At 46.5% G+C, this 11,356-nt stretch overlaps 2 protein-coding genes across 2 annotated transcripts; both read right to left on the reverse strand.

Moving 5' to 3' along the window:
* Positions 1-333: 333 nt before the first annotated feature.
* On the reverse strand, positions 334-6,828 carry LOC143989783 (uncharacterized). The gene is made up of 4 exons (XM_077490053.1): positions 6,736-6,828; positions 6,459-6,656; positions 6,209-6,350; positions 334-1,666 (listed from the first exon to the last, which is right to left on the reverse strand). The coding sequence occupies exons 2-4, from the start codon at positions 6,591-6,593 to the stop codon at positions 924-926; spliced, it is 1,020 nt and encodes a 339-aa protein (XP_077346179.1). The 5' UTR covers positions 6,594-6,656; positions 6,736-6,828; the 3' UTR covers positions 334-923.
* Positions 6,829-6,866: 38 nt separating this feature from the next.
* On the reverse strand, positions 6,867-9,858 carry LOC143989889 (gastrula zinc finger protein XlCGF66.1-like). Its single transcript, XM_077490170.1, has 4 exons — positions 9,801-9,858; positions 7,561-7,689; positions 7,153-7,287; positions 6,867-7,073 (listed from the first exon to the last, which is right to left on the reverse strand). Exons 2-4 carry the CDS (start codon positions 7,654-7,656, stop codon positions 6,882-6,884), a joined length of 423 nt encoding a protein of 140 aa, XP_077346296.1. The 5' UTR covers positions 7,657-7,689; positions 9,801-9,858; the 3' UTR covers positions 6,867-6,881.
* Between the last annotated feature and the right edge of the window lie 1,498 nt (positions 9,859-11,356).

Below are 11,356 nucleotides of genomic sequence, written 5' to 3' on the forward strand. Positions count from 1 at the left end.
ATGGACACCGGTGGCAAGAAAGCGCCCTGAGGCGATTCAGTTCGCATAGGTAGCGCTATACAAGTCATTCATACACTCCAACTTATTCGATTTCCCAGAATGCAGTAGCTATTTAGAGATCCCTTTACCACAGGTTTGAACACGTAGACACCCAATCGTGATGGTAAAATGATCTCCTTACCAGATTGAAATGACTACTTTAATTAAAAAGATAGTCATCTGAGCTTGTGCAGGTATGTGCTGAGCTCACATGGACTATTACATGGAATCTAGAGATATCACTTCCTCCTCATAGGCTCAGACGGGGCATAAAGAAAGAGCAAACAATAGCCATAGCGTAATACTATTTATTAAAATGAAATTTCAAAACATAAAGCCAAATGGCTGCTTACTTTACACAGTGCCCGACCTGGCACTGGGGCTGCTCGCTTAACAGGTTATTTTATAATTTGCTTGTGGTTCCTCGTTAGGTGCGGCGTGCGTTCCACCGGGTACAGCCGACAACCAAGAGAACCGGACGTTGCATAAACGAACGTGTCCAGGTACTGCCTCGACGTACATTTAGTTTTCATGTCTTCAGGAAGCGATTTCCAGCTTCCTGAAGACGATAAACGAAACATAGCCAATGAAAGGTAATGACTCCATTTTTATCCTACTATCAATGGCCAACACGGTACAACACTTCATCCATGTCTTTGGTGATCTCTGATCTCCTTATCAACTGTTTCTTACATGATGAAGATCAGCCATGGAGTATATCTGAGGTGTATATCAGGGTGTGCTTCTTCCCCACATGAGAGCTGTGATGTCCAGCAACATTCATATAGAAGACATTTCCCGCACTCAAGGCACTAATACACCTCGAGGGTTGTGTGGGATCCCTGATGTACAGGAAGACAGGACTTCAGTGAGGAACAATTCCCTCACTCAGGACAGGAATACGACTTCTCCCCCGTGTGAGATCTCTGATGTCTGTAAAGACTGGACTTCTCTGAATAACATTTCCCACACTCAAGACAGGAATACGGCTTCTTCCCCGTGTGAGATCTCTGATGTGTGGATAGATGGGACTTCTGTGAAAAACATTTCCCGCACTCAGGACAGGAATACGGCTTCTCCCCTGTGTGACATCTCTGATGTGTGCAAAGACTGGACTTGTGTGAAAAAAATTTCCCGCACTCAGGACAGGAATACGGCTTCTCCCCCGTGTGACATCTCTGATGTGTGCAAAGACTGGACTTGTGTGAAAAAAATTTCCCGCACTCAGGACAGGAATATGTCTTCTCCCCTGTGTGCAATCTCTGATGTGTGAAAAGATGGGACTTGTGTGAAAAACATTTCCCGCACTCAGGACAGGAATACGGCTTCTCTCCTGTATGAGTTATTTTATGCACATTACGTTTAGATTTAGAAGGGAAACACTTCCCGCACTCGGTACAGGAAAACCTCTTCTCTGTTGGAAGGATGGCCCCGTCCCTCACAGTCTGAGGTTCCTCAGGATAAGAGGAATACGATGGTCCATCTACACTGTGTGGTGCCGGATGGACATTTGAGGTAGTCGGGTTTTCTCCTGGACTATACTGTGTGATGTCCTCATCTTCTACTTTACAGTCTGGAGATAAAGTGAGACAATCCTCTGAGGTTTTCCTCATCTCCCGTCCATCTACTAAAATAGAAATACAAAGATTATTACTAGACATGAGCTGATTGGTTCCCCTAAACCAGGACTCCGCCCACATCAGGCAGCTTTGTCTCTGAGGATCTTACAATTCCCCCCTCAAGGTAACTAGTAAATGGGTCCTCTGATCTCCTACCAGATCATTTCTTTATTCATGGACCTTAGTCAGAGAGGGAGGAAACAACGAGAACTGTCTTTTATAGGAGTGACAGTGATGAGGGGATTATAGGACGAGTGTCCCCTCCCCCTCTATCACTCATTGCCATCTTCCCAACACAAGAAGTCCTGCACTTCCTTATTTAGTCCATGATTTAGTCATGAATAACAGCGGGGCTGAGCCCCACCAGAGGTCAGAGAGTGAGGATGGGGGGAGAACAACCAAGATGAAGACTGGACTGATCCTGAAGACCCCCATCATTGGGTTATTGACTCCTCCCTCATTATCACTTTCTGTTTAAGGTTCCAAAGTTTGAGGATGTTATCACATTATTATCAACATGTAAAAGTCTGTGCTCCAATCACATCATCCGATATAAAATGTCCAGCTAGTAAGAAATGGGTGTAACAAAAGAGAATACATATTATGTGTATATATAGCAGTGGGTAGAGGGGATAGAGCAGAAGTCAGGACTATGTAATGTACAACATATTGTATAAGATACAACAGATAGGACGATATAGTATCAGAATGATGTAATGTACACCATAGAGTATATAGTGCAGGGGTCAGGAGTATGTAATGTACAATATAAATGATACAGTGTAAGGGTCAGGACTCATAATATTGGTATTCAGTAATCAGTAGAAGATTAAATGTTTACATGAGACAAGTTGCAGAGGCCCCACACCGCTGCCTCCCACCTCCTGAGACTGCACTCAGTGACTTGGGTCTGAGACTATACAGACATATCCCTCCACCCGGTACAGCCAGCAGACAACAGAACAAGTAATCCTGGAAGAATTGTTCTGTCAGAGATCTTGCTAGACCCGGGTATGGGGAAGAAGACTCAAGGTACATACCCCAGGTGCCTAGGTCTAGTAACGTATATAGTAAAAATGAACATTTTGCTGCCAGCTGAACCCCAGAATCTCCATAAGTTAGAAGGCTGGGTATATATCCCTCCTCCTCTGTCGGAGCCTGCGTCGGCTCATTTTCAGGGTGGACGCGGCCGACGCACGTCACTTCAGGCTGCCCACAGAGCGGCGGTTAGCCGCAACAATCTTGGCGGTTCTTCTCCCAGTGCTCACGCTGGGCACCATTGGGGGAGACCATCCGTTCATTCATCCAGTGGTCCACCGGCATCGCGGGGGCCGCCGCTAGCTTCTCCCGGTGCTCGTTCTGGGGGGGCGGGGGGCCGTACACCCACCCACTTTGCCCAGCGCTCTCTCTGGCAGAGGGGAGGCCACCAGCCCCGCCCGCTTCCCCTGGGGCTCCCGCCGGGGAAAGGGGGGCTGTCCGTCCACCACCACTTCTCCTGGGCTCAATCCTGCATGGTGGGGGGGGGGGGCGCTGCCGCTTCTCCCTGTGCAGCTGAACTTGGAAGACTTCTTTTATTTTAACCGGTTTAGCAAATAGGGAATCTTCGTGTTGCACACACATAAACAGATTATAGGACAAAGGAAACGGTTCACTAGTATGCAGCAGCCACTGCCCATTAACCATCATTCCCGGCAAATCCCTCCATCTATCCACTCTTCAGCAAACATGCACTCCCCGTATTTCCCATCTCCGCGATACAACACCAGCTTATCGTTGTAATTTATTCAAGAATATAATACTGGATACAACTCTCACATCGTCCAACCTCTTGCAATGCCAATAAAAAGTCAGGAGTCTGATGGTGGTTCACCTCTTCAGTTCCATGTTTCTGGTTCAGTAGGTGGAGGGATCAGCCGAGGGGGCGCCGTATGCCTCTCCGTTCATCCTTTCCTGGGGCATCAGGGTCAGAGGAGTGGGACACCAATTGTTCAGGTGTCAGCATTCCAGTTCCAGCTGACAATATGGGTCATTACCTTCAGGCACCAGGTGGGGTGCTCCAAGATCCCGGGTCCACCAACGGGGGGGCGGGTGTCTGAGATTCCGAGGGGAGCTGGGCAGTTTCACATGCAGGATGTTTCTGTCATGGCGGTTCTGCCATTAGCGTGTCTGTCATAGAGTTTCTGTCCCAGCGGTTTTGCCATTAGAGGTTCTGTCATAGGGTTTCTGTCCCGACGTTCATGCCATCAGCGTTTCTGCCATTAGCATGTCTGTCATAGCGTTCCTGCCCTTAGCATTTCTTTCATAGCGTTTCTGCCATTAGCATTTCTGTCAACGTTTCTGCCATTAGAGGTTCTGTCATAGCGTTTCTGTTCCAGCGTTCATGCCATCAGAGTTTCTGTCATAGCGGTTCTGCCATTAGCGTGTCTGTCATAGCGGTTCTGTTCCAGGGTTCTGCCATTAGCGGTTGTCATAGCGTTTCTGTCACAGCATTTTCTGTCATAGCGTTTCTGTCCGAGCATTCACGCCATTAGCAATTCTGTCTTTAGCGTTTCTGCCATAGCTTCCTGTCACAAGTTTCTGCTATGGCATTCTGCCTTAGTGTTTTCTGCCACAGCGTTTCTACCATAGCGTTTCTGCCATAGCGTTCAGTCTCAGCGTTTCTGTCTGAGCATTTCTGCCATAGCCTCTCTGTCATTGCGTTTTAGTCACAGCGTTTGTCTCTGCGGTTCTCCCATAGAATGTCAGTCTCTGCGTTCGGTCTCTGCGTCCAGTCTCAGTGTTCTGTCAGAATGTTCTGCCATTGCTGTTTTGATATTGCGTTTGTGCCATAGCATCTCTGTCATAGCGGATTCTGTCTCAGCGTGTGATGTCGTAGTGTATTGGTGCCACGCAGTCACGGCATATACACCGGTAGCTGTTTCATCTTCGTTGGTTGCCATGTCATCATACAGTCTTACATGTTTCTTGTAACCTGGGTTAGTTAGCCAGTGGTCACATCTCGGGATCTGTCACGTCTACAGATCCATACGGGCTGAGGTTTAATTTCGTAAATGATTGTTGACCACAATCTTCTCACCTGTATACCATACGTCATACAATGCACATTTCATTCATTACACCTGTACGATTACCCACCACGGTCTGTGGGTGCATTAGCCCTGAGGGTTCGGTTAATTACCTGTCTCTGCACTGCAGGTTACTCTGGCTCACTACCATTTACACTGGGGGAGGGTGTCATCAGGTTCATTCACACGCTGTGGTCTTGTCATTTCTGCTCTGGTTCTCACACGTAGATAGGCACAGAGGGAAGTTGTTGTTCTCATGTCTGGTTGTCTGTTGTCATTTTCTCTTGTCTTTGTTGCTCAGGTTGTGGGCTGAGCCACGTCCCCGTCACAGTCCACAAGTGGTAGGTTCGGGCCAGACGTCATCATGATTCTAGGTTCCTCTCTCAGCTCCATTCTTTTGCTCCCGATTCCGAGCCTGTTCCGGGGGGGGGGGGGGGCACACAGTCACTTTGGATATGGGACCAGTGCTGGGTGTCTGGTATGATTTCTCCATGTTTAGCGATGCATATTGCCATAACACATTGGCCTAGCCACCAACACGATCATACATATCCATCAGGTATCCAGCACTTCAGACCCCTGCAAACTCCTCTCAGTTCATTCATTTTTGCAGCTTACCCTCTCAGATTTCCCCATACAGCGGATAGTCATTCAGGCCAGGGGTTCGTAGGTGTTTAACAGGGCTACTCAACTGATGTCCATTTGAAGTATTTGATCTTCTCTGCAGGTTTCGCAGGGGCTCCTCGGTTCAGCCCCTCGCTCCCTTTCTCCCGTCGTATCCTCTCAATACAACAGTTCATTCTCATGGCTGCGTTTCCCGGACCTTAGGCTTAATCCATCATGCAAGGGACATTGATTGGGTTCTGGGCAGTTTATTATTATTATTAACAATTTATATAGCGCCAACAGTTTACGCAGCGCTTTACAATGTGTAGGGGGGACAACACAATTACAGTACAATACAAAAGGTACAGGAGGGCCCTGCTCATAGAGCTTACATTCTAAAGGGAGGGTGTGGTGGTAGGGGTCCATTCTTATCAATTCATGGGATGCTCATCAAAGTTTCTTATTACACCTACTTTTGTGTCTTTTTGCCCTCTTTCAGGCTTACTGACCAGCTAGGCCAAGGCACACCTCAGGCCTTGGTAGTTAGGGTAACGCATTTTGAGTGAAGACTCTGACTACAAGTTAGAAGGCTGGCCACAGGCTGTGTCGGCTCATTTTCAGGGTTCTCACCTCAGGCCTTGGTAGTTAGGGTATCGCATTCCCAGTGAAGACTCTGACTACAAATTCAGTCTAAATACATAAATTGTGTCTGCAGCACAGAGAAGATTATCTGAGAGAAATACAGGAATACAGGACGGGGAACACAGCTCAGGAAAGTGACTGGGGGATTACAGGCTGACATCACCCAGTCCTTGCCCTACTCTGGACCAATCAGTGAGCAGTATGGGTGGAGGAATGTATTTAGTGTTAATGACCCACCTGTGCTGATCTCTGTAGGAGTGTCCTCCTCTATAAATGTCCCCGTTATTCCATCCGCCTCCATAGACTGCTGATCATCCCTCACATACCTCTCTTCTTCTTCTGCTTTAACCTCAAATTCTATATCGATTGGATCTCCACTCTAAATCAAGAAAATGAGAGTGAATATCATCTGTAAAATATAAGATTTATTATTGTGATAAAAAATTCACAAATTGTCTCTGTATTTTATAACCTCGGTACCACCAACCTTGTAACAGTGAGGGATGGTGTGACCTTTCTGTGTGGAATCCCGGGAATACAGAGGACGGGGACATCTCTCTGGTGGGTTCCTGATATTTGGTGGCTCCATCACATCTTTGTGTCCTTCTGAAAACTCCTCCATCACTTCATCCTCCTCTTTATACTCTTCTTTAACATCAATATTATCATTCCCGAGGTTTCCACTCTGAATATGTAATAAAACATTAAATGTAACAATCATGCTGTGTATAAATCAGAATTACCAATAATTGTCAATCATCTACCTGATGATGGTGAGGGATGGTGTGATCTTCCTGTGTGGAATCCCGGGAATACAGAGGACGGGGACATCTCTCTGGTGGGTTTCTGTAGCTTGATCCATCTGTAGGAAACACACACACTGACTGAATACATTGTTTCTATGTGTTTATCAGATGATGGGGGATCTAGGTGGAGCCTCCGTACTGCTCTCTCCTTTACAATAAAGTCTCCTCTTACCCGGTGATGTGAGGGGCGGCTGATTGTCCATCATGACGTCCTTGTAGAGATCCTTGTGTCCTTCTAAATACTCCCACTCCTCCATGGAGAAATAGACAGTGACATCCTGACACCTTATAGGAACCTGACACACACAATAATACAGTCACCATCCAGACACATCCCTTGTCTGTTACTGGATAATGTCCCAGAATCCTCCTCACCTCTCCTGTCAGCAGCTCCATCATCTTCTTGGTGACTTCTAGAATCTTCTGCATGTTGTGTCTCTCAGGTTTTAGGGAGTCACATGGAGGCACTGTGATGGTCATATGATCACCTGACTTCACAAAAGGAAATCTCTGTATTGAGGAACCAATAGGAATATCATGTTAGAATCCTAGAATCCTCCTCACCTCTCCGGTCAGGTCTGTGTTTTATTAATAGAGATAAGAGTGATGTCATGTGACCTCCCGGAATCCTCCTCACCTCTCCGGTCAGGTCTGTGTTTTAATAATAAAGATAAGAGTGATGTCATGTGACCTCCCAGAATCCTCCTCACCTCTCCAGTCAGGTCTGTGTTTTAATAATAGAGATAAGAGTGATGTCATGTGACCTCCCAGAATCCTCCTCACCTCTCCGGTCAGCAGGTAGATGATCTCCAGGGTGAGGTTTAGTATCTTCTCAGTCATGTGACTCCGGTCCTCCTCCATCCTCATTGGTGCCGTCATTTGATCTATACAGGTCTCCTTGTAGATGGATAACTTTGGGAAATGAAAGTAAGAATTATTTGGATGGTGTTGGTCACACAATAATAGGATGTGGATGTGAGGGGGGTAATAGGAGGGTTGTTGTACATTTAACAACTACTCCCCCCCCATGGGAACATATTTAGTTTGGACTGTTTGCTAGATTTTTGAGGTGTGGGACCCTCTTTGTCTGCTGGATCAGATATTGCCTTTTCTATGTTGGGTATGTTTAGTTTCTGAACTGGATATGATTGGTTTTAGATCTGCAGACAATGAATGATAAATACGATCCTTCCTTTGACTTGTTTGCTCTGAGGCAGTGCTGTGAGGACAATGTCGGGTCATCATGATGTACAGGAAGAGAAACTTGCTGACTTTTGGCTGGAGTTGTCGGCTAATCAGGATAATTACCAGAACTCCAGCTGTAAGGCTCCAATCTCCGGCAGCCTGCTGACTGATCTGAGTGATGTCACTGTCACTCTCTGCAGCAAGAGAAGGGATGGGATTGGATAGCAGGAGGATGCTACTGGTGGACTACAGAACTGTGGGGGAGGAGTCGGTTTTGTTCTCTCCAATAGCAACCCATCTGCCATCTATGCTGATTATCAAGATTTTAACATGTAAGTGTACTATTTGTTTTTATGGAATAAATGACTTCATCATTCTAATGAGGACCTTGCGCAGTCATTTCTTTGTTGTTTGAGCTCCTTGGATCTTCCCCCGATCTTTATCTGGTAAGCTGCAGGACCCTTGTATGTTGGAATGAACATTTGTCCTCATCATGCTGTTACCATAGACTGCTGTATGTTGGGCTGGACCTTGTAGTGCACATTACTGGTGTGTGTGTGTTTATTTCAGTGCTGGTAGGAGGACAGCGGGGGGGAGGGATTTGTTTCTATTTTGTATCCTGCAACATATTTCTAGAATGGTGAAATGGTGAGGTGAAGGCTTCCTTCACTTGCTGGCAGAAGGTCTTTAAAAGAGAAGTATGATTTTTTTTTTCTTTCAGATTCATACTTACCTAGGTGGATGTAGAATCTGTCCCCCGGCGCCTCTTCACTGAGAACCGAGCGATCTAACATCTGCGATGGCTCCGTTCTCACAGCTCTGCCCCCTGCGCTCACTGGAGCTGTGGAGGGGCGGGGAGAGCCTGTCTCAGTCTCTCAGTGGCTCGATGAGAGGCTGAGATGTCCAGACTTCATTGTCGTGATGATGCGGTGCCTGGACTGATTCCAGTGATGTCACCAGAGAGCCGACTTCAACCCACTCTCTGCTGAAAACAGGTCACAAGAGTGCAAAATGAATTGCACTCCTGTAACCCATAGGAGAAGCCCAGCCAAGCCATCTCAGGCTGGACTTCTCCTTTAGGCTGGGTTCACACTGCAGCAGTTTATGAGAACGGATGTGATTCGCACCGCACTGCAGTGCAAATCACATCCGATCTCTGTGCGATGCAAGTTCAGCCATACAGATAGTATGGCTGAATTCGCATCGCACCCGGCCCAAACTTGCACAGGACCCTTTTTTTGGTCTACAGCAGAATCGGATCGCATGGATGTTCACACCATGCGATCCGATTCCTATCCGAATTAGCAGATCGCACTGCGATATGCGTACTGATCTGGGGGTGTCATTAACGTTTCACTGACACTCCCAGCAGTTCGCATAGGGCAGTGTGAACTGCCGCCGGGAGGTATGCGATGCGGGAACCCGCAGCGGATTCGTGGCGTTCCCGCACCGCTGCAATGTGAACCCAGCCTTAAGGAGGTCAGAAAAGTATGTGCAGGTGGGTGAGGGGACTATCAGAGACCAACAGCCTGTGTAGTGTAATAATTGTCCTTTGTAGGCCATGTATGGTCAGGATGGTCATTGTCTTGTCTGTTTATTGTCAGTGCTGTTTGTTTAGAGGACCATATTACTAGAATTTATCTCCAAAATGAAGAGAATGTTCTGGCCACGTAAGTGGGGAAGTTTTCTGTCCCTGAAGGGGTTAATCTACATTTCCACACTATATATGTGTGTATCATCATCTGCTGGAGATAAAAGACATCACAGTGACTATGAAGGAAGAGGATGGACATGACGGAGGGGTTACTGGGTGTAAATAGAAAATAAGATCTTATTACCTCCTCTGCTACCACTTCCAGCAACGCCTCCTCGCTACTTTCCGACTCACCTCTCACCCGGAAACTTCCTGTGTGTACCTGACATCACTTCCTGTCTGTATTCCATAGAGACTTCCTGTCTGGGTAAAAGTAAAATCACCATCTTGTGGAGTTCAGAGGAACTGCAGCCCCAAGAAATGACTCATTATAACCATGTATAACAGGGCAAAGTTAAAAACATAACTCCCAAGGGGGGCGTGGCTAGCCGAGAAAGTGAATTGCAGCACTCTAAGCCCTTGTACACACGGTCGCACATTCCGATGGAAAATGTCCGATCGGACCATGTTGTCGGATAATCCGACCGTGTGTGGGCTCCATCGGACTGTTTCCGTCGGAATATCCGACCAACTGAGTTTTAGAGCAGGGCTATAAAATTTTCCGACAACTTGGTCTGATCGGACTTTGTCCGATCGTTTGTAGAGAATTCCGATCGGACAAAGTGCCACGCATGCTCAAATCAAATTCCTAGACCAAAGCTATTGGCTACTAGCCTGAACATAGTCCCATCGTAACGAAATAACGTCACCACGTTCTGAACGATCGGATTTTCCGACAACTTTGTCCGACCGTGTGTATGCAACAGTTTCGGACAAAATCCGTCGGACAAAATCCGACCGTGTGTACAAGGGCTTAGAGAGCTCTGCTATCACAGACTCCCCTGAGCAGACTACAAAGCAGACTACAAAGCGACTTGTAAGCCTTGAGAGCAGGAACACAATGATTATGTCGGCCAAGCGGAAAACGAGAGAGGGGCCCCGCAAATTAAGTGCCTTCTGTAGCCCAGCCAGGATACTGAGAGACCAAGATGGAGCCAGCACCCCCCCCCCCTCCCCCCTCCCTGTAACACAGAAAGACATGCTGCTGGCTCATGTTAAGTGCAATTCTCAAACCAATTGCTTTTTCCTCTTTGTAATGCTGAGTTTAAATCTTATGCTTCTGATAGAAATTAAATACAGTAGACCTTTCTGTAGCTCAAATCCAAGCTGAATGGCCCCAGACGTTTATTGTTTGATAGTTCTTATACACTCAAAAATGACGAGTCATACACAAAAATACCAGATAAGGAGAAAACAGCCTTTCCCCATCGTGTGGTCAGCAGATGGGCGTAGTCTGAGTGTCTTTACACTTTTCACAATACCTATCTCTTAACACAGCAATTTTGTAAAAATAATGTCAAGTCCTAACTTAAGCTAGAACTCTGATCCTATCATTTTCCCCCTTTGACATCATCCTTCTCCCAACTCTGGGTCCTTACTCATGAGTTACAGCCAATACTTTCCTGAGTACTATCCCTGACTGCGGGTTGTCAGAGGAGAACAATGTCCTCATCCCCCAGTTCCATATCAGCATCTCAAAAGCAAAGAGAATCTAAGAGAAGGGTGACGTCAACTCATAATCTCAAACTCAGAGTTCTATAGTGCACCCCTATTCATTAATTTAACTTTCTTTTGAATTCTCTTGTATATACAACAATTAATAATTGTCATTATAGCAAAAGCAAACATAAGTATTAGTAT

This window comes from Lithobates pipiens, unplaced genomic scaffold, assembly GCF_037356315.1.
Source record: "Lithobates pipiens isolate NorthernLeopardFrog02 unplaced genomic scaffold, aLitPip1_a1.2 Scaffold_18, whole genome shotgun sequence".
NCBI lineage: Eukaryota > Metazoa > Chordata > Amphibia > Anura > Ranidae > Lithobates > Lithobates pipiens.